Below are 27,734 nucleotides of genomic sequence, written 5' to 3'. Positions count from 1 at the left end.
AGTGCTAAATCTATATGATGCCACATCAGAAACCAGTTCCCTAAATATATTAATTTGTGTGTATCTTTATGTACTTGAAAGAAAAGTATATGTGTCTCTCCTAAAAATAGTGTAACATCTACATGTCTATAATATGCCTCAAGGTAGGAATCAGGTTTTATTCAATTTTGTCCTTTCTATCACTAGTAAGAGAGGAGATTCCAAGAAAATGCTTGCTGAATGAATAAATGGATACATGAATGATTAAGCATTGTTCAGAACTTTAGAAATGTCTAAAGAATGAATACTATATCCTCAAAAAAGTTAGCATTTACTTCTAGTTTCATTTTTATGAAAATTATATATATATATATATTTATTTATGTATAAGAACATTCAAAACTAGTTGTTTTATATCTTTCTCCCATCATGAACAACATCACTAATCAAAATAAAGGCACTGAGACTGTTGTTGATTTTAATTATGACCAGAAAAGCTGAACTAGAATGTGCTATTCTATTCTTATCGTAAGCCCTTTATTTTAACATCTATCTAGTACAAAGCATTTCAATTAAAAACATATAAGTAGTAAACTGAAAAAAAGTTTACATGCAGGCAACATAAACAGTTCTAACTCCTTGATTCATTTATTCATTCATTCAAATATTTAATACCTCTAATATGGTTAGAGAAGATCAAGGGTAGAGAGAAAAAAATATTGACTTGTTTCACTTTAAATTCATGATTACTAACTTCAAGTGGGTTTTAGTGCTACCTAACTCTCCTACTATGCTCTACTCTATTCATACTGCTAGATGACTATATAACAACTCTCCTCTCTCTACTAATCTTCAATATCTTTAGTCTCTCCTCAGTCTCAGTTAATGATTTTATATCTTGTTTCGTCTGGAAAACAATCAATCAGAAGAGGACTTCTACAGGTCTCACCTCCAAAGATGTCTCCCACCTGTGCTCCACCTTCTCTCTTGTTATCTGCCTGCCAGCTAAGGCCCTATCCTGTGTCTCCTACTAAAGGTCAAGACTTCTATAACTGTCTGGTCTGGCTACTACATTATAAATTTCCCCCCTTCTACTTGATTGTTTCCATCAGCACACAAACATAATATGTCTCATCTTAAAAATACAATACAAAACAACAAAAATGGGACTCCACCTCATCCTCTAACCAGCAGTCCAATTCTTTGCCCCCTTTCACAGAAAAACTAAAGAATTTCTATACCCTGCCATTCTCAATAGGACTACCACTCCCAAAAAGAAAAATCTGATTCTCCCAAGCAAAAAAATTCTTACTCTTTTTATACATAAAGCATAGACACATTTAATACATAGCAGAAGTATGTCTGTGATATTCAAATTTGATGGAGGGGGAAGGATTAGGAAAAAATGCTCCTTAGGATATGCTAATTATCCTGATTTGATTATTCCACAGAATTGCATATATTAAAATATCACACTGTACCACCCAAATATATAAATTGTTATTTGTTAATTACAAACAAAATAAAAATTTATAAAAAGTTCCTTAGGGAGGTGATAATAAATAAAAAAAATTCAGAAACACTGATCTAAATTCAGTATCTCAACATCCCCTCTTCCATTTTTTTTCTCCAGTCCACTCCAAACTGGCTTTCATTCCCAGCACCCCACTGACACCCTTATTGTCAATGTCACCTTTGTCCTCCATATTGCCAAATCCAATGGTCAACCCTTAGATGAAACTACAGGTAGCATTTGGCATAACTAATCTTTTTCTCATCCTTCAAACACTTGGTGGGTCCAAAGGACAACACATATGCTTGGTATTCTCCCTCACTGGCTTCCTCCTCTCAGTCCTCTTTGCTGGTTTTTCTTATCTTTTAGTCTATAAACTTTACAATTTCCCTGGGCTCAATCTTGGATCTTATACAGTCCTGTGGTATTAAACAAATCTCTCCATGAATAATTTTCAAATAAATATCTGCAGCCCAGACTTTGTTCCTAAAATAATCTATATTCAAACTGCCTAAGCATCACTACCTGAATTCCTTTTAGGTATCTCAAACCCAATCCAAATCCAAATCCCTACTCTTGCTTCCCAGTACACCCTACCTGTTTCACAAACTTACTTTTCCTTTACTCTTTTCCCTTTGGTAAAAAACAATTTTGTTTTTCCAATTGCTCAACCCCAAATAGTAGTGTCATTCTTGGCTCTTTTTCTGTCATATCCCACATATAAATCGTCAGCAAATCCTGGCAGCTCTACCTTAGAAATCAACTGTCTCTAGCAATCTGAACCATTGAAAATGATGCAAAATGAGAAGTCCTGATGCATTCAGATTGTAAACACTTCTCAACATACCACAAGTACTACTGTAGTCAATACCTTCATTTCTGGTCTCTAATTTACAATGTCAGTCTCTCTGGTCAACCTACCCTCTCAGATTCCAATTACTAAACAATAGCTAGATAAATCTCCTCAAATCCAAGACAGATCATCCCTCAGCAGAGCAAAATGCAATGTCTTTATGATGTCCACAAAGTCTTCTGTAATTAGGCCTCCTACTGCCTCTCTGCCCTCATGTCCTGTCAGTGCCCCTCCCTATACTCTGCAGGGCAGCCTCACCTACCTCCTTGTGAAACTGCTCATTCCTTGGATCTTTTCTACCTATAGCTCCTTCTGTTTGGATATCCCTTCAGAAATTCCCAGGGCTCACACTTTTGCCACCTACAGGCATCTGCCACTTGAAGGTCACCTTGTCTCTGAGCTGCTCACACTATGTACAAGAGCACTCCTTATCGGTTTTCATTTCCCTTACCTTGCTTCATTCCCTACCACAGCACTTACTACCATGTCATAGAGATATTGACTTATTTCTCCTTTCCCCATTGGAATAAAATATGATGAAATATTATTTTGTCTATTATCATCATCCTACATATTTACTTACATCTTCTCCTTCTAGAAGTTCCTTGGAACTTTTATTGTTTGCTTCACTGCTATACCCAGGGTGTCTAGAATTGTGTGTCTGGCACATATTAGATATTCAATAATTTATTTAAAATATTATTTTAATATACATTTTTAGTTGTTGATGGACCTTTATTTTATTCATTTATTTATATGTGGTGCTGAGAATCGAACCCAGTGCCCCACACATGCTCAGCAAGTACTCTACCATTGAGCCACAACCCCAGCCCTCAATAATTATTTTTATGATGAAAAAAGTGAATTCAACATCTGAGTAAACAATGGCAACTACTATTTTAAAATATAAAACTGGATCTTAATTTCTCTTACTGGAGTAAAATCTCATATTCTCATATGTTTGGCAAAAACATAAGTTTAATAAAAAAACTAATAATTCACAGAAATGAATTGTAAACTCCACTTTAAATGCAGTGATTTCCTTTGGCTATTTCATATAACACATTTTAGAAGAGAGTAATATTTAAATAGTTTCCTCAAACCAACAGAGATTTCAACAACAGTAAAAACCACAAAAAATGTTCTGTGCTGGTTACTCAAATAGTTTTTAGATTTTTCTCTTTCATTCTTTTCTAGAAGCAAACATTCAAGGCAGAACAAGAAAATGTCAGAGTATTGCTACAAGGCTTCAGTAAAAAGGCAGTAGTCGGAATAACTAGTCAGCATATAGCCCTAATAATTAGATGCAACAATATACAAAAACTTCATAAATAGGATACAGTTGTAAGAAAGGAAAACAAATCTGGACAAAAGCTTATCCCATGAAACGTGTTGGTATTCCTCCCATTCTTTTCTTCATTCTATCCCTTCATCTCTTTTAATCTCAGCTTTTAGAATGCCCCACTTTAAAGTTAGTAGTTGATTGTGGTAATAATTTCTTATTTGGGTTTAGCATATTTTATTTCAATCAACAGAGATTTATGCCAGAAAGTTAAAAGCTTGGTTCTCTAATTTCCTTTCTCTTTAAAAGTTCTCACCAGCTCAGATAAGAAAAAGTTTAATTCAATTTAGTTGATGACTCAGTTGGTGATAATGATGCAATTCAATAAATTATAGCTCTCTGCTCTTTCATCTCACCCCATCTCTAGTATTGACATTTCTTTTTAAAGTCTTTCTGTTATTGAAGAACTCTGAGTGAAAAATAGAGTTTTAAGTTCTGAAGGAAACACAGTCCATAAGGCAGCATTAAGAAAGGACCTGTCCTTCTATAAGGGAGCATCCTGGTAGCATACTTTAAAACATCAGGCATCTACTGAGAGCACGTACGTAAGAGCAAGAATGTGAATTGTATCACTGATGCATTCATATTAACATGGGAAGTTCAAACACATTAGTGCTGCTAAAAAGGCAAAAAGATACATGAATCCAATTACTAAGGCCTGAAGAATTGGATTCCACCATTGGCTCTGCCTCTTAACAGTTATGTGACCTTAGGTAAGTAAACCTAATTTCTCTGAGATTCACTTTCCTTTTCTACAGAATGAGAAAAATAATACTTCTTACAAGGTGGTTATGAAAAATAAATGCTCTAATGTAAGTAAGTGGTTAATAAAGTAAATATTCAGAAAATGATGTTTGATGTTGAAATTATCATCATCTTCCAGTCATCCTCCTCTTTTTTTCCCAACGCAACTAATTAGTTCTCCAGAGGGCCCCTTAAGAAGGGAAACTCCCTCTGTCCTGCCAGGACCAGGGGATGGTATTAAAGACAAGTAAGAGTAGTACCAGATCACCCTAAACTCCCAAGAGGATGGGAGTCTCTGCTGTTTTGTGGAGGGTGGAAGAGGCAAAGATAAGCTTGGCTGTCTCTCGGGCATTTAGAGGAATGAAGATTAAGTAAAATCAACCAGATTAAGTAGAACCATTTATAAAGATCAAGACTTAAATGAATGGTAACAATTAGGTTTTCTAAAATTGAGATCTCAGTACATAAGCTTGCAGGCAGCCTAACACAGCAACTCATGTTGGAAGGACTTTAAAAACTGAATTATTTCCTCTCCTATGAAGAAGGTCTGCTAAAAAAAAAAAAAGCAATGAATCATTTTACTCAGTGAATAAAAGAACTTTGTTTCCTATTTTTTTTTTTTTTTTTTTTTTTTTGGTACCAGGGATTGAACTCAGGGGCACTCAGCCACCAAGCCACATCCGCAGCCCTATTTTGTATTTTTATTTAGAGACAGGGTCTCACTGAGTTGTTTAGCACCTAAATTTTGATAAGGCTAGCTTTGAACCCGCAATTCTCCTGCCTCAGCCTCCTGAGCCACAGGGATTACAGGTGGCACCAACCATGCCTGGCTTCCTGTTTTGAATCAAGATCTTTTCAGCAAAGTGCCAAAGAAAAATCAAATATTTAAACTTGTTTTAGTAAATATATTTGGTACTCATCTTTCATCAAGGACAATGGGAGATTCCACAGTGGAAGAAAAGCAACTGAAAGTAGACACTGTGGGAAATATTTTATCATTGCATTCTACAATCCATAATAAGTTCTGAGATCATGCATTTTGCAGTATAGCTTGCTGATGTCTTATGGGTCAGTTTAGAGAGAGTATATGTTAAGATTAAAAGCCTTTTGAGCAACATTTCCCCAAGTTTGACAAGTGTTTTCTCTCTTCTAATACAGGTAAATTTATCATTTAATATATCCAGCCAGATTTGAAAGATAAATTTAGTATGTGTGATGAACTAAGACCCCTGTTGTTTGTTTCAGGCTTACCACAGTCTGCCTCAAATCCATATCTAGTTTTATCTCCTAAAACTTCTCACCACAATGCCTTGTCCTGCCAAGCCAATCTATTTTCAGTCCCTAATATTTTAAAGCAGACATTTCTATTTCCAACATTTTGCTAAGATCTCTTTCCTCTGAATGTCTTTCAAAATGCAATTTCAGAGTCTATTTTATTAATTCATTCATTAGCACCAGACTGAAGGCATGCTGTATGTGAGGCACCATAAGGGAATCCTGGGAAACATGAATGGATGAGTCAGAGTGAGTTCCTATCTTCAAGTCCTTCATATTCCACCAAGAAAGAAACACATTATACAACTGATTAAACCATTCTTAATCACAATTATGATGTGTTAAAAACAAACATGAGGCATAAAAAGTTAGGATAACATGTAATGGGAGAAATAGCAGAATCTTGGGGGTCAGGCAAACCTTGCAGAAGTGGTTAACTGAGTTTGGGCCTAAATTGGGTCAATAAGTAAACTTACTTGATTAATATATATATATTAAGTTAGGATATATTAATAAAGATATGGTGAGGAAATTCTCTCCAGAAATTAAAACTTTTTCTAATACTTGTTCTCCCTATTATCCTTGCTCTCTGTGAAGCTGGGGGATGGGGCAGGGAAATTTAGTGATGATCCCATTCCACACTTAAAGGGTAAGAAGACACCAGAAAAAGGTTCTAGTCAACTGCCCACAAAGAGTTCTGAGAAATGACCAGTCAGAATCGGCCTTATTACTCTGAGCCCTACTGACCCGGGGATATAGGAAGAATATCCAAAGGGATGTGAAACTACACTGAAGTTAAGGCCACCTTAAAGAGAGACTGAAGGGGGATGTACATAAAAACAAATCTCATGATTCATTCTGCCACAAGCCCCTGGCACCACAGATAGGTCTCAGTGGAATTGGGGTTAGAGAGAATGAGCTCTAAATTCAGACTAAATTTTAAATATAAACACAGATGAATATTTAAAAACCAGAGTAAGACTTTTAAGAGCCAAAAGTTACTAAAAAGTTGTATCAAATGACCAATGTGTCATCAAGGGATCCTCTCTAGAAAGTCATGGAGTTCAACATAGGGAAGTTTAAGGAATGTTTAGGAAAAAAATAAAGTTGCCCAGGTCTATACCCCACATATAACACACTCCTAAAAATGAACTGCAGCCATAAAGTGACGATAAAGAAGACAATGATGGTATGAATGGAATAAATAAACAGAACAGAATAGACATACAGAAAACAAACACAAGTACACATGGAAATTCACACATGGCAGATAAAGAACTTCAATTTAGTGGGAAAAATAATGTCTTATTAAATAAATGGTGCTGATATAATGGGTATCACTCTAAGACAAAGTTAGAAACCTCTCTCATTACATAAACATATATTTCAGGAGGAGTAAGGATATAAATGTAGAAAACAAAAACTAAAATTATTATTATAATTAAGGATATTTAAATGACTTTAGAGTGAAAGAGTTCTTAAGATGATTAGAAACCTAGAAACTATAAAAGAGATATGTGACCAAAAAAAATCCAAAGAAATTATTACAGCAAATGACATAATAAACGAAAATAAAAGACAATGACAATCTGGGAAATATGTGTAACACTATATGACAAACATTATTATCCCTCATATGAGAAATGCTCCCCCCAAAATAGCCCACTAGAAAAGAAAATATAGGGTTAACTGGGGAATTCACAAAGGAGGAAATCTAAATGACCCACAAATATATGAAAAAAGACTTAGTTTCACTTTATGTGTCCAAAATCAGAGTGGATAAAGCAATAAGCCCCAAATTTCCTACTAGTTCTAAAATTCTATGATCCATCCAAGGTTCACCCTCTTATCCTCACTATGAATAAGGTACCAAACAGGGAACCAAAGACTCTAAAACTCTCTGACCCTAGGAACCTATCATGAAGTTGTGAAATAAGATATCCATCTTATAGGAATTGAACAACCACTAGTAGTTTGTGGGTCTGTGTGATACAGTGCTTGATGCTGGGTGGAGATAGAGAGTTATAGAGAACCTTTTCCCTCATGAATTTTATGATTTCCTGGGAAGTCACTTACTGAAAAATAAGGATCAGAGTAAAATCTGGAGATTATAAACAAATAGATTATCCCAAATAGGCCTAAGGTTGTAAGGTGGATCAGGGTAGGAGGATCTTGTAGGGCTGTTGTTAAAGATACAAATTCCTGAGCCCTACTTAAATCTTAAGAGTCAAAATCTGCCTGAAAGTGCACCTTACATTTTTATTTTATTTTGTTTATTTAGTTTTAGCTGTTGCTTTTCATCAAGAATGAGCAGGACACTAAGTAAGCAATTTATATCCTTAGAGTCTAACAGACTGTATGTACTGGACAGTCATGAACAGCAGCAGCTAAGACTACAGGCTCTGGAGCCACACTACTGAGGTCACATCTCAGTTGTACCAACAAGAAAGGAGATGATGATGCCTGGGTGGCTTTGAGGATTAACTAAAGATAATTTCTGTAATATTAATATGGAGAGAGTAACACAATTATAAAACCAGAAGGTAAATCATAAGAGGTTCACTGTATGGTACATGAGATTTTCCTATTCTCCAAGTGTAATAAATGTAATAAATAATTGCCAAAAGAAAAAAAAGTGTTCTGTTTCTTCCATAGAAAACAAAATACAGGAGGATATAACAGAAAATTCAAACCACACTATTATAAAAAGCAAATTCTTTCATGTAAGACATGTTGTTTTTGTCGATTCTGAAGTCTAGATATGATCCAAAAAGAGAATGAGAAGAAAAACAGAAAACCAAAGACCCTATTTGTACAGAAAAATGTGTAACATAGCATCTCATTTCCGTCACTAAATAATTATGCACACTTGGACAAGCTAGTTCTCATGGGGCTAAATTTATTTCCCAGGGATAGGTGATTTTATGAATTATATGGCAGTCATAGTATTATCCTATGTTCCAATCATCTTCATAGTCTTCTCTCCTTTAAGGATTGTAAGGGGAATTGCAATATATAATTGACCCACTAGATGGCAATATATAGCTTTGTAAGTGGATACCTTTCATAGGCACTTAAAATGCTTATCAAATGAGAATGTACTTAAATTTCTCCAAAAAACAGACTGAAAGGTAGACATTAATTCCTCACAGAGGTCATCATTGAGATTTATGAATTAATGAGAGCAGCTAGTGGCATAACTTAGTGGTAGAACACTTCCCTAACATGTGTAAAGACCCTGGGTTCAATCCCCAATGCTGTAAGAAAAAACTGTATGAAGAAAAGAGAGAGTAGACTTTTTCTATAGTTGTTGTTACAGGGACTTGCGGGAGAGGAAAACATGGAGGTTTAGCCCAAAGGCATGAAATTTAGTTATGTAAGATAAATAAATTCTAGAGATTACATGTACAACATAGTGGCTATAGTTAACAAAACTATAGTATACTTAAAATTTTGCTTAGAGAGTAGACCTTATGTTATGTGTTATTATTGCAAAAGAAAAAAATAGTAAATAAAGAGGGTGGAGCAAACTTTTGGAGGTGATGGATATGGTTATGGTGTAGATTGTGGAAATGACTTCAGTGATATTTACCTCCAAACTCGTCAAGTTGTATCCATTAAATATGTATGTCTTTTCACATGCCAATCATGTCCCAATATAGTGATTTTTCATAAAAAAAAAACAGACTCATATAAGGGCTTAAAGAGTTGACTAGATGTTCTCTAAGGCTGATTCTAATTCTAAGTATTCTATGTTAAAAATGAACATTATGAGCTATAATTTCAGTATCAGTAAGAAAAACTGGCCTGATAAAAGAGTTAACTTAGCAAGTGCACCTACTTGGAGAAATACATCTTCCCTACCCTACTTAATACCTCTATTCCCTTAGTTTCTCATATCCGAATCCTCTCTCTCAGCACTTAGTACAGGAATATCAGCTTTCAGAATCCCTGCCCCCCAACACACATACACACACACACACAAACACACACACATTTTGCAGATACTATCCTCTTTACCTCTAGACCCCGGAGAGGATTTACAATACATACAAGGGCTCCTACATTTCACACATACACTATAATTTCTAATTTTGGTGCTGGCACATCCTCTTCTCCTTCCCTCTATGTCCAGTATCTGTGGAAAAAAAAAAAAAAAAAAAAAAAAAGTGGAAGCTTCCTGCTGTCACCGTCTCACTAGTGCCCAGTCTTAGCAGGAAAGGGATGTCTGTGAACTTAGAAGTTTCTGTGCCAGTGTACATACCAGAGGAGAAACAGTGGAGAAAACCTTGGGTATCCACCTTCCCACTCCCCACCCTCTAAAGTGGATAATAGCTGTCAATTAGGAAAGGTATTTGCATGTAGGGGACATTTCTCAATTTGCTATTTGTAAACTAAAGTCTATTTGGGGATAGGACAGGAAGTCAGACCCCAACACACACTTTTTCTTTTTTTGTACTGGGTATCAAACCCAAGAGTGCTTAACCACCAAGCCACATCCCAGCCCTTTTTATTTTTTATTTTGAGACAGGGTCTTGATAAGTTGCTTAGGGTCTTGCTAAGTTGCTAAGGATGGCCTCAAACTTGAGATCCTCCTGCCTTAGCCTCTCGAGTTGCTGGTATTACAAGCATGGGTCACTAGACCCAGCAATAAAATCTAACATGCACTCTTGCCACTACACATTTTGTACTAAAAAAAAATTTAAAAAGGTTAATATCTAAAGTGAATATTGACAAACCAATTGTAACACTCAAAGACTTAATAAAGGATAAAAGTAACACAAATTTAAAGATTGGGATATTAAAGTCTTAACACTTCATAAAAATTTTGAATAGCATTGTAATTAGAAATAACATATCAAAAGAGAAGCACATAAAGTAGTTTTCATAATCCTAGAAAACTTTCAGATCTACATCACTAATTAGTGGCTTTAATCATTATTTTTCTTTGGGTACTGGGTTCAATTCTCAGCACCACATATAAATAAATGAATAAAATAAAGGTCTATCAACATCTAAAGATATTAAAATATGTATATACAGAACTTTGGTTGGATACATGAAATTGTCAATTTATCACCATTTTGACCTATAAAATCATAATATTTTTACAGACCAATCTACTAATTGTCACTATTTAAATATTGTTTTTTATTACCTAGATATTAATTAACAAAGCAAAATATTTTCAAATAAAAATATCATAGTTCAAAATATTTCTGAAACATACAAACCATATATAAATATAAAACATATAAAGCCTATAAACACACAGTGCATAATTGGAGAATGACTTTTAACAATGCCCTACCTTAATTTGCAAATTCTAATCAGCATATTAAATCTACTGAATAATAATTCTCTGTACTCAATAGTATTCCCCAGTAGATGATTAGAAATAAATATCAAGAATTATCAGAACCTAATCAAATAGACCACAACACAATCATACTAGGCGATTTTAACACACCTCTCTCACCACTGGATAGATCTTCCAAACAAAAATTGAATAAAGAAACTATAGATCTCAACAACACAATCAGCAATTTAGACTTAACAGACATATATAGAATATACCATCCAACAAAGAACGAATACACTTTCTTCTCAGCAGCACATGGATCCTTCTCTAAAATAGACCATATTTTATGCCACAAAGCTACTGTTAGCAAATACAAGAAGATAGAGATACTACCTTGTACTCTATCAGATCATAATGGATTGAAATTAGAAATAAATGACAGAATAAAAAACAGAAACTTCTCCAATACCTGGAGATTAAATAATACACTATTATATGATGAATGGATAACAGAAGACATCAGGAGGGAAATAAAAAAATTCTTAGAAGTAAACGAGAACAAAGACACATCATATCAAAATCTCTGGGACACTATGAAAGCAGTACTTAGAGGAAGATTTATTTCATGGGGTGCATTCAAAAAAAGAAGTAGAAATCAACAAATAAACGACTTAACACTACAGCTCAAAGCACTAGAAAAAGAAGAGCAGACCAATGCCAAAAGTAGTAGAAGACAGGAAATAGTTAAAATCAGAGCCGAAATCAACGAAATCGAAACAAAAGAAACAATTGGAAAAATTAACAAAATAAATAGTTGGTTTTTTGAAAAAATAAATAAAATTGATAAACCCTTAGCCACACTAACAAAGAGAAAGAGGGAGAAAACTCAAATTACTAAAATTCGGAATGAACAAGGAAACATCACAACAGACATGAGTGAAATACAAAACATAATTAGAAGCTATTTCGAAAATCTATACTCCAACAAAACAGAAAACCTCGAAGACATCAACAAATTTCTAGAGACATATGAATTACCTAAACTGAACGAGGAGGACATACACAACTTAAATAAACCAATTTCAAGCAATGAAATAGAAGAGGTCATCAAAAGCCTACCAACAAAGAAAAGTCCGGGACCAGATGGGTTCTCAGCCGAGTTCTATAAAACATTTAAAGAAGAGCTCATTCCAATACTCCTCAAAGTATTCCATGAAATAGAAGAGGAGGGAACCCTCCCAAACTCATTCTATGAAGCCAGTATCACCCTGATACCTAAACCAGACAGAGACACATCGAGGAAAGAAAATTTCAGACCAATATCCTTAATGAACATGGACGCAAAAATTGTCAACAAAATTTTAGCAAATCGCATACAAATATATATTAAAAAGATAGTGCACCACGATCAAGTGGGTTTTATCCCAGGGATGCAAGGTTGGTTCAACATTTGGAAATCAATAAATGTCATTCACCATATCAACAGACTTAAAGTTAAGAATCACATGATTATTTCAATAGATGCAGAAAAAGCATTCGATAAAATACAGCATCCCTTCATGCTCAAAACACTAGAAAAAATTGGGGTAGTGGGAACATTCCTAAACATTATAAAGGCAATCTACGCTAAGCCCATGGCTAATATCATTCTAAATGGTGAAAAACTGAAAGCGTTCCCCCTAAAAACTGGAACAAGGCAGGGATGCCTTCTTTCACCGCTTCTATTCAACATCGTCCTTGAGACTCTAGCCAGAGCAATCAGACAAACCAAAGAAATTAAAGGGATACGAATAGGAAAAGAAGAACTCAAACTATCCCTGTTCGCTGATGACATGATTCTATATTTAGAGGAACCTGGAAATTCCACCAGAAAACTTTTAGAACTCATAAGTGAATTCAGTAAAGTAGCAGGTTACAAGATCAATGCTCATAAATCCAATGCATTTTTATACATAAGTGATGAATCTTCAGAAAGAGAAATTAGGAAAACTACCCCATTCACAATAGCATCGAAAAAAATAAAATACTTGGGAATCAATCTCACAAAAGAGGTGAAAGACCTCTACAATGAGAACTACAGAACACTAAAGAAAGAAATTCAAGAAAACCTTAGAAGATGGAAAGATCTCCCATGTTCCTGGATAGGAAGAATTAATATTGTCAAAATGGCTATACTACCTAAAGTGCTATACAGATTCAATGCAATTCCAATTAAAATCCCAATGATGTACCTTGCAGAAATAGAGCAAGCAATTATGAAATTCATCTGGAAGAATAAAAAACCCAGAATAGCTAAAGCAATCCTCAGTAGCAAGAGCGAAGCAGGGGGTATTGCAATACCAGATCTTCAACTCTACTACAAAGCAATAGTAACAAAAACGGCATGGTATTGGTACCAAAATAGACACGTAGATCAATGGTACAGAATAGAGGACATGGACACAAACCCAAATAAATACAATTTTCTCATACTAGACAAAGGTTCCAAAAATATGCAATGGAGAAAAGATAGACTCTTCAACAAATGGTGCTGGGAAAACTGGAAAACCATATGCAACAGAATGAAATTAAACCCCTATCTCTCACCCTACACAAAACTCAACTCAAAATGGATCAAGGACCTCGGAATCAGACCAGAGACCCTGCCTCTTATAGAAGAAAAAGTAGGTCCAAATCTTCAGCTTGTTGGCTTAGGATCAGACTTCCTTAACAGGACTCCCATAGCACAAGAAATAAAAGCAAGAATCAACAACTGGGATAGATTCAAACTAAAAAGCTTTCTCTCAGCAAAGGAAACTATCAGAAATGTGAAGAGAGAGCCTACGGAGTGGGAGAATATCTTTGCCAACCATACCTCAGATAGAGCGCTAATTTCCAGAATCTATAAAGAACTCAAAAAACTCTATACGAAGAATACAAATAATCCAATCAACAAATGGGCTAAGGAAATGAACAGACACTTCACAGAAGAAGATGTACAAGTAATCAACAGATGTATGAAAAAATGTTCAACATCCCTAGTAATAAGGGAAATGCAAATCAAAACTACCCTAAGATTTCATCTCACCCCAATTAGAATGGCGATTATCAAGAATACAAGCAACAATAGGTGTTGGCGAGGATGTGGTGAAAAAGGAACACTCATACATTGCTGGTGGGGTTGCAAATTAGTGCAGCCACTCTGGAAAGCAGTGTGGAGATTCCTCAGAAAGCTTGGAATGGAAACACCATTTGACCCAGCTATCCCACTCCTTGGCCTATACCCAAAGGACTTAAAATCAGCATACTACAGAGATACAGCCATCAATGTTCGTTGCTGCTCAATTCACCATAGCCAGATTGTGGAACCAACCTAGATGCCCTTCAGTTGATGAATGGATAAAGAAACTGTGGCATATTTATACAATGGAATATTACTCCGCAATGAAGAATGATAAAATTATGGCATTTGTAGGCAAATGGACGAAATTGGAGAATATCATGCTAAGTGAGATAAGGCAATCTCAAAAAACTAAAGGACGAATGATCTCGCTGATAAGCGGATGAGGACATATAATGGGGGTTGGGAGGGGTTAGCATTAGGTTTAGGGTTAGGTTTAGAGTTAGGCTAAGGAGAGCGGTAAGAATGAAGGAAAGAAGGACTGTATAGAGGGAAAAGAGGGGTGGGAGGGGTGGGAGGGGTGGGGGGGAAGGGAAAAAAAAATAAACATCATTACCCTATGTAAATGTAAAAAATAAAAAATAAAAAAAAAGAATTATCAGAACCTACTAATAGCACTACAAAATTTGATTATGAAATCAAATTTGGTGGTAACTCATTAACTATTATCACCATATGTAACAATTTTACCAGCTTCAAATGAAGAGATACTGAAATTTGAAAGGGTTAATTCACGAACACAACCTTATTTTAAAATGAAGGACTCACATCATTTCTGTGTTGGAATGAAACTGAGGTTGATCTTTTGAGGAGATAGATGGCAAAATTAGACTAAGTTGACATAAAAACATGGTATGTGGTGACAAGATCATTCCACACTAGGTTCCTTATCTTCTTTTTTCACACATTCTAGATTTCTTAGGGAGCAACTGAGCCTTTGTACAGTTCCTTTCTCTGCACCAATTAATGCAATTTGAAACTTAAAGTCCATGCCCCCTAAGGATACCAAGAACTGATATCATGAGTACAATTAAGAGGAGCCTTGTTCTTAGGAGACTTCCCACTTGTCATTTCTCAGGTTGATAAAGAAAAAAATTGGACTTGTAAAAGAAATTATCTACAATGCTTTAAATACATACTCTCTACATGACAACTGATTCCATTTTATAAAATTGTGACTGCTAAATAAGATACGATATTCTACTTATCTAGTCCATCATATTCCTGCTTAAAATATACCTTTGTTATTTTTAGCAAGAGAACAGTTTTTTCTTTCCTTAGTCAAAGAAATTTCTTTTGAATTATAGTTCATTATAATATTGGCTCTTTTAATATAATTTTAGCTCCTTCACCATCATTTACTCCCCTCCCCCATCCTCCCACTCATCCCTTCTCCTAGGCTTCTTTCACAATGAAGCTAGGTAATTTCTTCAAATGGAAGTAAATATATAGAGGGTAACCTAGAGAGCAAAAATATAGGAAAAGAGACAACTCAAATAAGAATTGATATCATTAAAAACCTCGTTTTCTCCAGGATGCTTACAAAGAAATTACTGTTTTAGGCCACAGCACTGCACATCCATCAACAATGTTGCCTTCTTAAAGGCAAGGATAATAAAGAACAATGCTCAACTTTTAACTCATTAAAAAACAATTATATGGGTTTCACTTTGGCAGGACTAATATCACAATCTGAGCCATAAGCAGTTTTTAAGACATGAAATCAATAGAATCTATAATGTATCCTTCACTAAGAGAATTAGAGTAAATTCACACTCCCTGAGTAGGTAAAAAGCAAAGCAGACTCACAGTTCACAATGTCACCTTGAAGTTGCAAAATCTGAGGAACTGGCATGGTGAGGACAACAAGATCAAACTGCTCAGGGGAGCCTGTTTCCCTGACGACTTCCCACTTGTCATTTCTCAGATTGATCTGGGTCACACACCGTCTGAAGTAGACTTCTGCACCTGCTCCAAAATAGAAATCATGTTCACATTCTCAGAATTTTCCATATGAATGAGGGAGAAGTGAATAGTGGTAAATTGGATCCATTCTGGTGAAAAAATACACTCAAACTTGTCTGCTATAGTCCCCAGTGTTCTCTTTCTTTACTTACTTTCTAATGTATTGGCAATTCTTCCTCCTTGACATCCTTGTAATAAGTGCCTGTATTTTAAAAAATACTATTACAATTAATAATAGTAACAATAATAGTAGTGAAACAACAGTAGGAGAGGAGGAGTAAGTATAGCTACCTTTCATTATCTACTATATGCCTAGTACTTCATGCACACTATATCAAATTATTTCAGATGAGGAAACAGATTAAGAAATATTATGCCATGATTCAGAAGTATAACCAGCCAACTCTAAAGCTCATCATCTTTTCAAACTAAGTATATATACATTCCAGTAAAGGTATTAGTAATTAGTTTTTACTAGTAATAGCAAGAAGAATATTTTCTATCAATGGAATTAATACTCCCTCTTGAAGACCTGATGAAGGTCTCTATAGGAGAAATGCAAGTCCTCATCAACAGATCAGTTTCCTTGATTAAGAAGAATCAGAATAGTAGAAACATTGAGTATCTTCTCATCACATTTCCCTTCTTAGCATTTATCATAAAAGTATTTTAATAACTATTTGCCTAATTATTTGTGTTTAATATACTCTTCTCTTTTAATGTCTAATTTCCATGAGCCACAAAGGCTTGTTTCTATATAAAGCATATATATCATAGTCCTTGGCACAGACTAGGCATTTACTGAATATTTGCTTAAAAGAATGTATTAAGAACCATAAACTGAAAGTACTGTTAAGTCATTAAATCTGCTTACTACACTAATATCTCAAATTCCAGCATTTGGAAAAACTTTTGATTTAAAAACAAATTCAATTTTATTCAGCCTCATGTATAGACAAGAAAGAAATGAAGATGGAATGAGTAAAATTTTTAAAAAAAGCATCATTTTCATCATTACCTGGGATTTTTCACATTTCTAGTCACTCAAAATCCAAGTACAACCTTGTCCACAAAGCTTCCCCTGTAGCCACTCTGTAGATCACTCAATGGAATCCTTCCTGTTGCCGATGTCCTTCAACCATTACTGCCTTTACCACTCATGTTGACATTGAATCAAGATTTCTGCACGCTTTAGCTGTGTATTGATCATCCTGAGTATTATCTATCCATTAATACCCTAGGTCCCTTCATGTCAGATCTCCATATTTCAAATGCCTTTACCTCTTCCACTGTTCCTTGAATAATGCTACAGTACAGGAAGCACTCAAATTTGTTTAAGTCACATGCCAATATCAGGAACATGGTGCTAACTAGGCCAAGGGGTCAATTCCTATTTCAGGCACTGAGCATCAGTCTGTGTAAAGAATAAAGCAAGGCTTGTGAACTGTTCTCTAACTTGCCTGAGGATTTTTTCAAGGCAGCTACTTGGGGAAGGCACAAATAATTAGTGCTTTCAACTCTCATTCCCCATCTCCATTACTCAACCCAGAGTGTTGCTTTATTTATTAAAGATGTCTCACCCCACTTACCTCACTCAGCCCATGACCTCAATAAAATCAACTGATTCTGTTTTATTTATGTTTTCACAAAACAGTCCTTTGAAAAAAGCATTATGTTGTCATTACTGGTAGTGGTATGTGAGTGTTTAAAAGAGATTAAAGTTCACGGGCCTGGAAAATTCTCCATGCCCCAGCTAAGTGTCTTGGAATTGAATCATAGTGACCACAAGGTGTATACTAGTGCTTCTCTAAGACAGCAGCATTAACCATACCTAGAAACTAGAAATGTACATCCTTAGACCCTGGCCCAACAATACCAAATCAGAAATCCAGGGATTAGGTCCAGCAATCTGTGTTTAACAATCCCCCCAAGACAGGTTATCTACAATACATGCTGACGTGTGAAAAACCACTAAGGTAGATCAAGAAACCTAAATCTAACACTACATGTATCAAAACCACCCCAAAGATTTCCCAAGAGGCAGGGGAAATCTTATTAACCAGGAAGTTTTACCTTTTCAGCTGCTAGGCTTAGAGTTTCTAGGAAAGAGGCATTTCCTCATGAAAGTAATTAATAATTTTCATAAAAGACCACATGTTAAAATTGATTGGTACTGGAAACTTCCATTTTAAAATAGAAAATCACATAAATTCTCTTGAGGCACTTCTGAGTTTAGTAACCCTGTTCATGCATAAACTCCTTGCATAAAATTGGTGAACAGCTTCCCACTGCACTTAAAGTGTACAATCTTTAATATGGCTTACAAAGTCTTTTTCACCTGGCCCTGTCTTAATCCTATGCTTCATCTCTTACCAATTTCTCTCTCATTCACTACTCCCCAGTTAAAATGATCAAATTTTCTAGCTGGGAGCAGTGGCATACACCTGTAATCCCAGCAACTTGGGAGGCTGAGGCAGAAGGATCGCAGGTTCAAAACTAGCCTCAGCAACTTAGTGAGGCCCTAAACAACTTAGTGAGACCCTGTCTCAAAAAAAAAAAAAAAAAAAAAAAAAAACGGGTGATGTGGCTTGGTGGTTAAGCACCCCTGGGTTCAATCCTGATACAAAGGTAAATAAAATAAAGTGACCAAATTTTCTACCAGGAGTACATACTTCTTTTATTAAAAAAATTACTTTTTGAAATAAATAGTAACATTTTATATAATGATAAAATTTATAGAGCTTACTTTCCCAAGAGGTTGTATTATACAAATTGAAAATATAAATAGGTTTTTACTAAAAATTGGTTAAATGAGAACTGATAGTCATCTAATATACATCAACCTAAAATATATGCTATTTATATAAAATATCCATATTAATAATCTGTATCACCATGCCTACCATGTACAAGATACCGTTACATTCTGTGTGAGCTACAAAGACTTGCACACACCTTAATGCCAGCTGCTTGGGATGATGAAAGAAGAGGATCACAAGTTGGAGGCCATCCCAGGTAACTTAGCAAGATCTTGTCTCAAAATAAAAAGTAAAAGGGCTAGGAATTGGCTTAGTGATAGAGGGCCCATGGGTTTAATCCCCAGTACAAACAAAAAAAAAAAAATTTCTTCTCTCAAGAGTTTCCAAAGCAAAATTGGAAGATAAATTGGGGAACATATAATTCCCCAAACATCTAATGAAATAGGGTAGTAGGTACAAAGTATTTAAGAAATGTTCTTCTATCAGAAAAATCAGCTCTTATAAGAATAGGACTTCAGCTCTTCTATCATGGGTACTTAAACATGTCTGGCATTTTAAGCACTCAATAAATGTTTACTGAATGAAAGGATGTACATGCATGCATATATAATGCTGTTACTAAATACTTCAGGATTTCAATAAATACACACATCTAATGGATCAAGCAAAAATCATGATGGAAATGATTTTAACAATGATATGGTGGTACTATATAAAGCTGATGGTGACATTCTACAAAATGTAAAAACGGTGTCATTATTTGTGATGGTTAATTTGATGTGTCAGTTTGGGTCATGGAGTGCCCACATATTTGATGGGTATTTCTGTGAGTGTTTTTTAATTTTTGTTTTTTTCTCTGTTTTTAAGATGATATCGGGTTTAAAATCAGAGTAAAGCAGATTGTCCTCTCTAATGTAGATGAGCCTCATTCAATCAGTTGAAGCACTAAATAGGACAAAAAAGTTCACCCCTCCCAGGTAAAAGAGAATTCTTGCCTGATAGCCTTGGAATTATGTCATAGAGTCCCCCCTCCCTCCACTTCAGACTAGAACTGAAGCACTAGCTCCTCTTGAGTGTTGAGCCTGCCAGTCTTCAGATTAGAACTGCACCATCAGCTCTTCTAGTGTCTACTTGCTGGCCTACCCATCCAATCTTGGGACTTGCTAGCCTCCATAATCATGTGAGCAAATTTCATATAGTAAATCCCTCTCTTTCAGTATATATGTATGCCTGAACGCATGTATATACAAGGTCATCCCTCAGTGAATTTGTTCCATGACCCCACCTTCACCAAGATAACACAGTTCACAGATGCTCAATTCCCTTATATAAAAAGGAACAGTATTTGTATATTACTTATTCACATCCTTCTGAACACTTTAAATCATCTCTAGATACTTATAATACCAAATACATTATACATGTTATGTAAATATCTGTTGTATTATATTGTTTGAGGAATAATGTCAAGAAAAAAAATCTGTGCATGTTCTGAACAGATGCAACCCTCATAGGTCTAACTACATAGTACATGGATAAGATACAAGGCTAACAATGCTCAATTACTGCTGGAGAGAGACTAAGGATCTATGAAATGACAGGAGTCTACACCAGGGTATGACTATATATCACTTCATTCTCATGGGTTCAGCATAGAATTTAGTATGCAGCAAATTCTAGTTTTGTTTTTTGGAACTTTCTGCAATTGTTTCAGTATTTTTGATCTGATGTTAGTTGAATTCACAGATACAGAATCTACAGATATGGAGAGCCAATGGTATATTCTATTAGTTCTGTTTTTCTGGACAACTCTGACTAATAAACCACCACAGTCTGAGTCTTTAATAGAGAAAAGGTCTAACACAGAATGATATTTATTATGCTCTGCTGTTGTATATTCAATCTCACTGACTTCTCTCATGCTCAGTATCAAGGATTGTTAGGGTTCTCAATAAGCAATATTTGATGAGGAAAACCAAAATAGTAATTATCCTAGAAATAGCATATGAAGCAAAACAAATTCTCAGCTTATACCCTTCTTTAGTGATCTTGAATTAGAAAATTAACTGAATTATCATTTGTTAAGAAACCTTATTTTGTTTAGAAAAACAAATCATTTATTATCCAAGGAAAGTTCTACTTTATTTTTTAAAAATATTCAAAATCACTAATAAAATGTATAAGGAATAAATGAAAATTCTAGTAGAAAATGGGCAAAGATTATGCATAAAACATTCATAGAAAATAGTGCAAAGATATGGTTGACAAAACAAAAAATGAATAAAATGAATATACTCACATAACTAAGGAAATATAAATTAAAACTACAAAGAGACACAATTTTTAAGCCTATGATGTTAGCAAAAATTTAAAATTTCCATTATACTCAGATGTCAGGAAACAGGCATTCACATTACTATTGATGATATATTCCTTAAGAACAATATTAGTACAACTTAAATTAAAAATGAAAATAGTGCTCCACATAGTTGTTTTGTTTGAATTTTAAATCTGTTTCTCTAAACAAAATAATAATTCAGCTAATTCCCAATTCAAGATCACTAAGGAAAGACAATGGCTGAAAATTTGTTTTTCTTCATATACTTATTTCTACAATAATTAGTATTTTGGTCTTCATCATACATTATTGCAAATATGCTTTCAAAGGTATATAAAGGTTAGACATGCACCAATGTTTGTATAAGCAAAAACCAAAACAATCTCCCACCTACAAACAGCCCAAATATTTAACAGAAAGTTAATTTTTAAATAAATGATGGTACCCATATACCATATAATATGAATATTAACTAAAGAAAGCAAAGCACACTGAATTTGCTAAAATGAAAACAGATTGTAGATATGAACCAAACAAGGTACAGAATAGTTTATGTAAAATAGCACTCTTTGTATATACAATATAAATAAACAAATATAAACATAAACTAATGCTAAATAAATAGTCATGTAGCTCAAAGATTGAAGGCACAAACATTTTTCTGCAAGTATACACTGAAAACTGTCACCAGTATTATTTTAGGAGAAGAAAGACTAGCTACTGAGTGGCAAATAGAAGAGTATCTATTTATAATTTTCTGAATGGTATTAGTATTTAACTGTACAAAGAGCTTTTATTTTAAAATGCCAAAAGAAAATCAATTCCTACCTGATTCTTTCAAGTAATGCTTAATAATTGAAGAAACTCCTTGAGGTGCCACAAAATTAAAGTCTCCTTCTTTCATCATCATTCCTTCAATAGGAGAGGTTAGAAGCTTCAAAATGCCATGGGCTAACAGTTCATCATAAAAACTGAAATAAATCAATATATATATATATATATATGTTACATATATAAATATATATATGTAAGTACCCACTATGATTAGCTCTGCAATACTATATTTTCTTTCAAGAATTTTTAGAGATAATTGCAAATCATAACTAGGAATCTTCATATTAGCAATTCACTGTATATTTTGTATTAAATAAAACTTGCAATTCAGGTGAAGAACAGAAATGTTTTGAGAATTCATAGAGCTTTTGCTAATATTAGCTGAAGGCCTATTTCTCCACATAACTCAAAATTAGTCAAAGAAAATAAAGTAGAAAAGTATTTAGCACACCAACTTTCAATTTTGTTAAGATTGACTTCCATCTCAGATATTTTCCCTCTGCCTGAAGGCTAACAATAGTTATTATTATTATTAAGCCCTTTATTTGTTCCATGTATCATCTTACCTAATCTTCATATCAGCCCTGTGAGGGTGGTATTTTGCAGTTTCCTACTTTAGTGAACATTTTACAGCTAATATCATTAACAATGACAATATCATAATCATTTCTACAATAGACATTTTTAAAATGTGTTAAGAATAAATGATTTGTGTCCTTTTATAGCATTCAAGTACTAAAACTGATTCCATCCCTTGCAACTAACTTACGTTTGGTGTTTTTTGGCATAATGAGGAGTGCAGGTGATATACTGAGCACCCAAATCAGCTGTGCACTGTGGATTATGAGGACTGCTGGCAGTAGTCATTCTTCCCCCTTGAATTAATCCACAGGTAAATGTCAGTGTACTAGAAAGAGGCTTTTGAAAGTAATGCAATTCATCCCAGGTTACCCCAAATGAATTTCTTTACAAATATGTTTTCAAAAATTATTTTAAGTTGAAGTCTTTGTCATCTAACATTGTCATAAAGCAGTTAACGGACAATGTGGTCACTGTGAGGTTTTTTTTAACGGGCGGGGGAGAGAGAACAGGAGTTGAGTAACGCAGTAGTGTCTCTCACTTCTAGTGCATATGTTAACTTGAATTAAAAGGAGGAATGAGGGATGGATGTATATATAAAATGACGGATGAAATGCCACAATGGTTGAATCAGCGGGGCCCTTTCTTTCACATCAAGAGTCATGAGAATGACAGCATTTTGAAAACTAGATTTTTGGAAAGGCATGCTGGATGGGCAGCCACTTCGGGATGCTCGGAATCTGGGGAAGCTACAATTAGCCGGCAGGTGAAGGCAAAAGTTCATTTACTAGGAACAGAGCAGGCCCGCGCCTTACGAGCTCCTTGAGGGCGCCTTCCAGGCCATCCGCCCAGGCCTCACTGGGCAGAGTCAGCCGCATCCCGCCTAAGCCCGGGTGGCTGCTCCTTCCCTGGGTCTTGGAGCTGGCTCCCAGGCCAGTAACGGAAGTGTCGGGTCACGTGACGCGGCGCGCATTGCGCATGAGCTGCCACTGGCAGTGCGGGGAGCGGAGGGTTCACGTCTTGTCCGGGTTTGGGCCTTTAGACAACCCACCTGAGTCCCCAGCCTTCTCCCACACGGCGAGGTACCGAAGACTGGAAACCTCCTTCCTTAGGAGCGCGGCGCACAAGCTTCCAGTCAGCCCGGCGCCCACGATCAGAACGCGCGCCATGGCGGAGCGCGCCGCGGGCAGCAGGGCTGGGGCCGGCCAGCGGCGGCCGATTCTGCGTCAGCGCTCTACCCGCCCTTGCTCCTCCGGTCGCCAGCCGGTGCCTGGGGCGGTCCCACCGCCCGGCCTGGAAGGGGCGGAGAAGATGCGGCGGGAGCGAGAGGCGGGTTGGCCCTAGAGGCGGCAAACCTCTGCCCGCGGAGAACCCGGGCTTTCCGCGCTCTGAGCGGCCTTGCAGCCAGAGGCTGGCGCCGCCCCGCGAGTGCTGAACACCCGCTTCCCCTTTGCCCAGAAAAGCCCGGAAATCGTGTGGGTTATAACGTGAGAACCTGTCTCGCCACAGGGCTGGTGTGGACTACAAGCGGAGAACCAGCATAGCCTTACCAAAGGGTGACCGGCCACCTATTGCGGTCTTTGCTGCTTTAATATTCTAGATGAAAAATGAAGAGAGGGAACATACCGGCGAAGCAAGGACAAGCTTTCCTCAAAGGCCTGTATAGCCACTATTGATGTAGAAAAAGGTTTTGCAGCCTGGGAAGGATTTTACTTTAGCCCAGAGGCGGTTCGTTGTGCAAGTTACGTAACCTTCCTGATCTCAAATTTCTGCATTTGTGAAATGAGACAGTAATATATCCCTTCCAAAATTAAAAAGATTAAACACATTTGGCTCACCAGAAAATTGTGGATCACTCCTCTCTTAAATATTACTAAATTGTGACAGAACACATTCCATATGCTCCAGGGGATGCGAGAATGAATAAAAGGATTCGTGCTTTTACCTCTCCTCCCCACCCAACATTGTCCTTGAATTCTCAGTGAAATAACAAAAAGCAATGAGAAATCTGAACTGTTAAAGAACGAATTCGCAGGTAAATTATTACCTGAGGGAAAGCTAATATAAAACCAAATGACGATTATCAGAACTAAAAGTTGACAGTGGTAAACCAATTTTAATGAAAATATTTAAAATTCAGAGTTTTAATGTCCGCATCATGAAAAAAATTTATGCATGAAATTGGCGAAAGAGTAATATTACGTATATCTAATAAAAAAACTAGAAGAAAATATGAACAGATGTAGCCTAAGAAGACATATGTCAAGAATAAAAAATAAAAGATGGAATTGTATAGAGAAAAAATTTGCAGCTTCGGTATTATGAAATATGCAAGGAAAAATGACAAATATTTTAATGTATGAAAGGTGAAAATTTCATATCCTTATATAGTCTTAAAAACAAAAATTGCATAGAGTGAATAGAATTATTAAATTAAAAATACAGTAGTACACGTTTAATGTTTTACATTCAATCAAAATTAAAATGAATTTTCATTTGTTAGATTCCTTTTTTAAAATGCTAACTGCTTACATTGGGCAAGGATAGAGCAAAATATGCAGTGATATATTTCTGGTGGAAGTGTAATGGATGATTTTTCTGGAGTAGAGTTTGATAATGCACAGTCATACTCGTTTTATTGTTCTTTGCTTGTCTTTCTTTTTTCAACAAATTGAAGATTTGTGGCAGTCTTACATTGAGCAAAGCCTATTGGCACCATTTTTCCAACATTAGCATTAGTATTTTTATGCAATTTTTTAAAAATTAAAATATATACTTTTATTTAAACATGATGCTTTTATAGTACATTTAAACAGTATTACAATTTTTATATGCACTTGGAAACCAAAAATATTTATATGACTCACTTTTTGTGATATTCATTTTACTGCAGTTTTTTGAAATCTAACCCACAATATGTCCAAGATATGTCTGTATCAAAACCTGTAATCCTTTGTAATCAGGTCATCAGACTTGAAGGCTGATGGCGGGAGCATGATAATTTCAAAGCCAGCCCCCCCAAAAAAGCCCTTAAAATTGTATCCATTAAATCAGACATTTATCTAAGGTATAGGTGTACGTTAAGGTTTATATATACATGTGATGCAATGTTATTAACAACATTAATAAGTGGAAGGTTGATCAGATTATGACTACCTATCTGACTATATAAATCCAATAAAAACCATGATTTTGAATTGTTAAGGTTGTATGGGAAACTGCTTAATATATAATACTGAAAAACACAGATTTTAAAACCATACGATCATCCCAGACTTTATAATATAAACACACATACCTACAATAGAGAAATATGAGAGGGGACAAATGTATTTCCATTAATTTCAAATGTATTATAAAGACCAAATACTTACAATCATAATTTTCTTAGTTATAAACAAAGCTAATACGTAGAATTAATAAGCTAATAAACCACTTCCTTAAAGTTGCATATAGCCTAGTTTGAGATTATTCTGTAATTAAAATCTTGAGATTCATAGTCATAAAATGCCTTAAAATCTCAAAACTGTCTAACTGGAAAGGACAGTTGGGTTATCTATTCTAACTGCCCCTGTCACTACCATTTTACAAGTTAAATACACTAAATTTGAAGGAGTTTGCTTAAAGTTACACAGTTTGTCAAATGCTTAATCTGCCAGGACAGGTCTTCATGATCCTTTGAGTCTGCTCTCCTCCTTTTTTTTTTAATTTTTAATTAGTTCTTTTTAGTTATACATGACAGTAAAGTCCATATTGATAAAATTGTACATGCACAGAATATATTTTATTCCATTCATCTGTTGTTGGGGAAATTAGTTTTAATGTGCTTTTCTGTAATTGTTAGATATGTTGAACATTTTTTCATATATTTATTGACCATTGTATTTCTTCTTCTGTGAAGTACTTATTCAGTTCCTTTGCCCTTTTATTGATAGGGTTATTTGGTTATTATTGGTATTGTTTTTTGAGTTCTTTATATATCTTAGAGATTAATGCTCTATCTGAGATGCAGGTGGCAAAGATTTTTTTCCTATTCTGTAACCTCTCTATTCACACCCTTGTTTGTTTCCACTGTGGTGAAGAAGCTTTTAGTTTGATGTCATTCCATTTGTTTATTCTTGATTTTACTTCCTGTGCTTTAGGACTCTTGTTAAGGAAGCCAGTTCCTATGCCAACATGTTGGAGTATTGGGCCTACATTTTCTTCTGGTAGGTGCAGGATTTCTGGTCTAATACCTAGGTCTTTGATCCAGTTTGAGTTGAGCTTTGTTGCAGGGTGAGAGATAGGTGTTCAATTTCATTCTACTACATATGGATTTCCAGTTTTCCCAGCACATTTGTTGAAGAGGCTGTCTTTTTTCTAATGTGTGTTTTTGGTGCCTTATTCTAGTATGAGATAACTGTATTTATGTGGGTTTGTCTCTGTATCTTCTGTTCCACTGGACTTCATTTCTGTTTTGGTACTGATACTGTACTGCTTTTGTTACTATAACTCTGTAGTATAATTTAAAGTCTGGAATTGTGATGCCTCCTGCTTCACTTTTTTTCACTAAGGATTGATTTGACTATTCTGGGTATTTTCTTTTTCCAAATGAATTTCATGACTGCTTTTTCTATTTCTATGAATAACATCATTGGAAATTTAATAGGAATTGCATTAAATCTGTATAGCACTTTTGGTAGCATGGCCATTTTAACAAAATGTGTATCCAAGAACATGGGCGGTCTTTTCATCTTTTAAGGTCTTCTTCAATTTCTTTCTTTAGTGTTCTGTGGTTTTCATTGTAGAGGTCTTTCACCTCTTTTGTTAGATTGATTCCCACGGTTTTTGTGGGATTTTTTGCTTTGTTTCATTTTTGAGGCTGTTGTGAATGGCATAGTTTTTCTAATTTCTTTTTTAGCTGATTCATCATTGGTGTATAAGAATACAATTGATTTATGGGCATTAATTTTGTATCCTGCTACTTTACCGAATTTATTTATGAGTTCTAGAAGTTATCTGGTGGAATGTTCTGGGTCTTCTAAATAAAGGATCATGTCACCAGCAAATAGACATAGTTTGATATCTTCTTTTCCTCTTTGCATGCCTTTA

The 27,734-nt window shown here is 35.3% G+C and overlaps 2 protein-coding genes across 18 annotated transcripts in view; one reads left to right on the top strand and one right to left on the bottom strand.

Annotated features, from left to right (window-relative positions):
- The window catches only part of Rnls (renalase, FAD dependent amine oxidase), a 309,420-nt gene extending 285,265 nt beyond the window's left edge, over positions 1-24,155 (bottom strand). The window contains exons 1-4 of one of the 2 annotated variants that reach the window (XR_007108669.1): positions 23,695-24,155; positions 22,834-22,939; positions 22,059-22,201; positions 15,978-16,136 (exon numbers count right to left, since the gene is read on the bottom strand). Coding sequence is in view for 1 of the 2 variants with exons in the window: in XM_047551997.1 (XP_047407953.1) it covers positions 15,978-16,136; positions 22,059-22,201; positions 22,834-22,939; positions 23,695-23,812 (526 nt within the window). In the remaining variant the exon portion in view is untranslated. The remainder of the gene's footprint in view (positions 1-15,977; positions 16,137-22,058; positions 22,202-22,833; positions 22,940-23,694) is intronic. The other variant, XM_047551997.1, reaches the window with a different exon arrangement.
- Positions 23,639-27,734, top strand: part of LOC124984424 (gastric triacylglycerol lipase-like) — a 110,656-nt gene continuing 106,560 nt past the window's right edge. For 11 of the 16 annotated variants that reach the window (XM_047551995.1, XM_047551994.1, XM_047551993.1 and 8 more), the window contains exon 1: positions 23,639-25,009. Coding sequence is in view for 1 of the 16 variants with exons in the window: in XM_047551980.1 (XP_047407936.1) it covers positions 26,812-26,851 (40 nt within the window). In the remaining 15 variants the exon portion in view is untranslated. Of the gene's footprint in view, positions 25,010-26,785; positions 26,852-27,734 lie in introns of all 16 variants that reach the window. The other 5 variants (XM_047551996.1, XM_047551981.1, XM_047551984.1 and 2 more) reach the window with 2 other exon arrangements.

The sequence above is a fragment of the Sciurus carolinensis genome, chromosome 5 (genome assembly GCF_902686445.1).
Source record: "Sciurus carolinensis chromosome 5, mSciCar1.2, whole genome shotgun sequence".
Lineage (NCBI taxonomy): Eukaryota > Metazoa > Chordata > Mammalia > Rodentia > Sciuridae > Sciurus > Sciurus carolinensis.
Note: the sequence above shows the minus strand (reverse complement) of the source record. Positions and strands in the feature narration are given on the sequence as shown.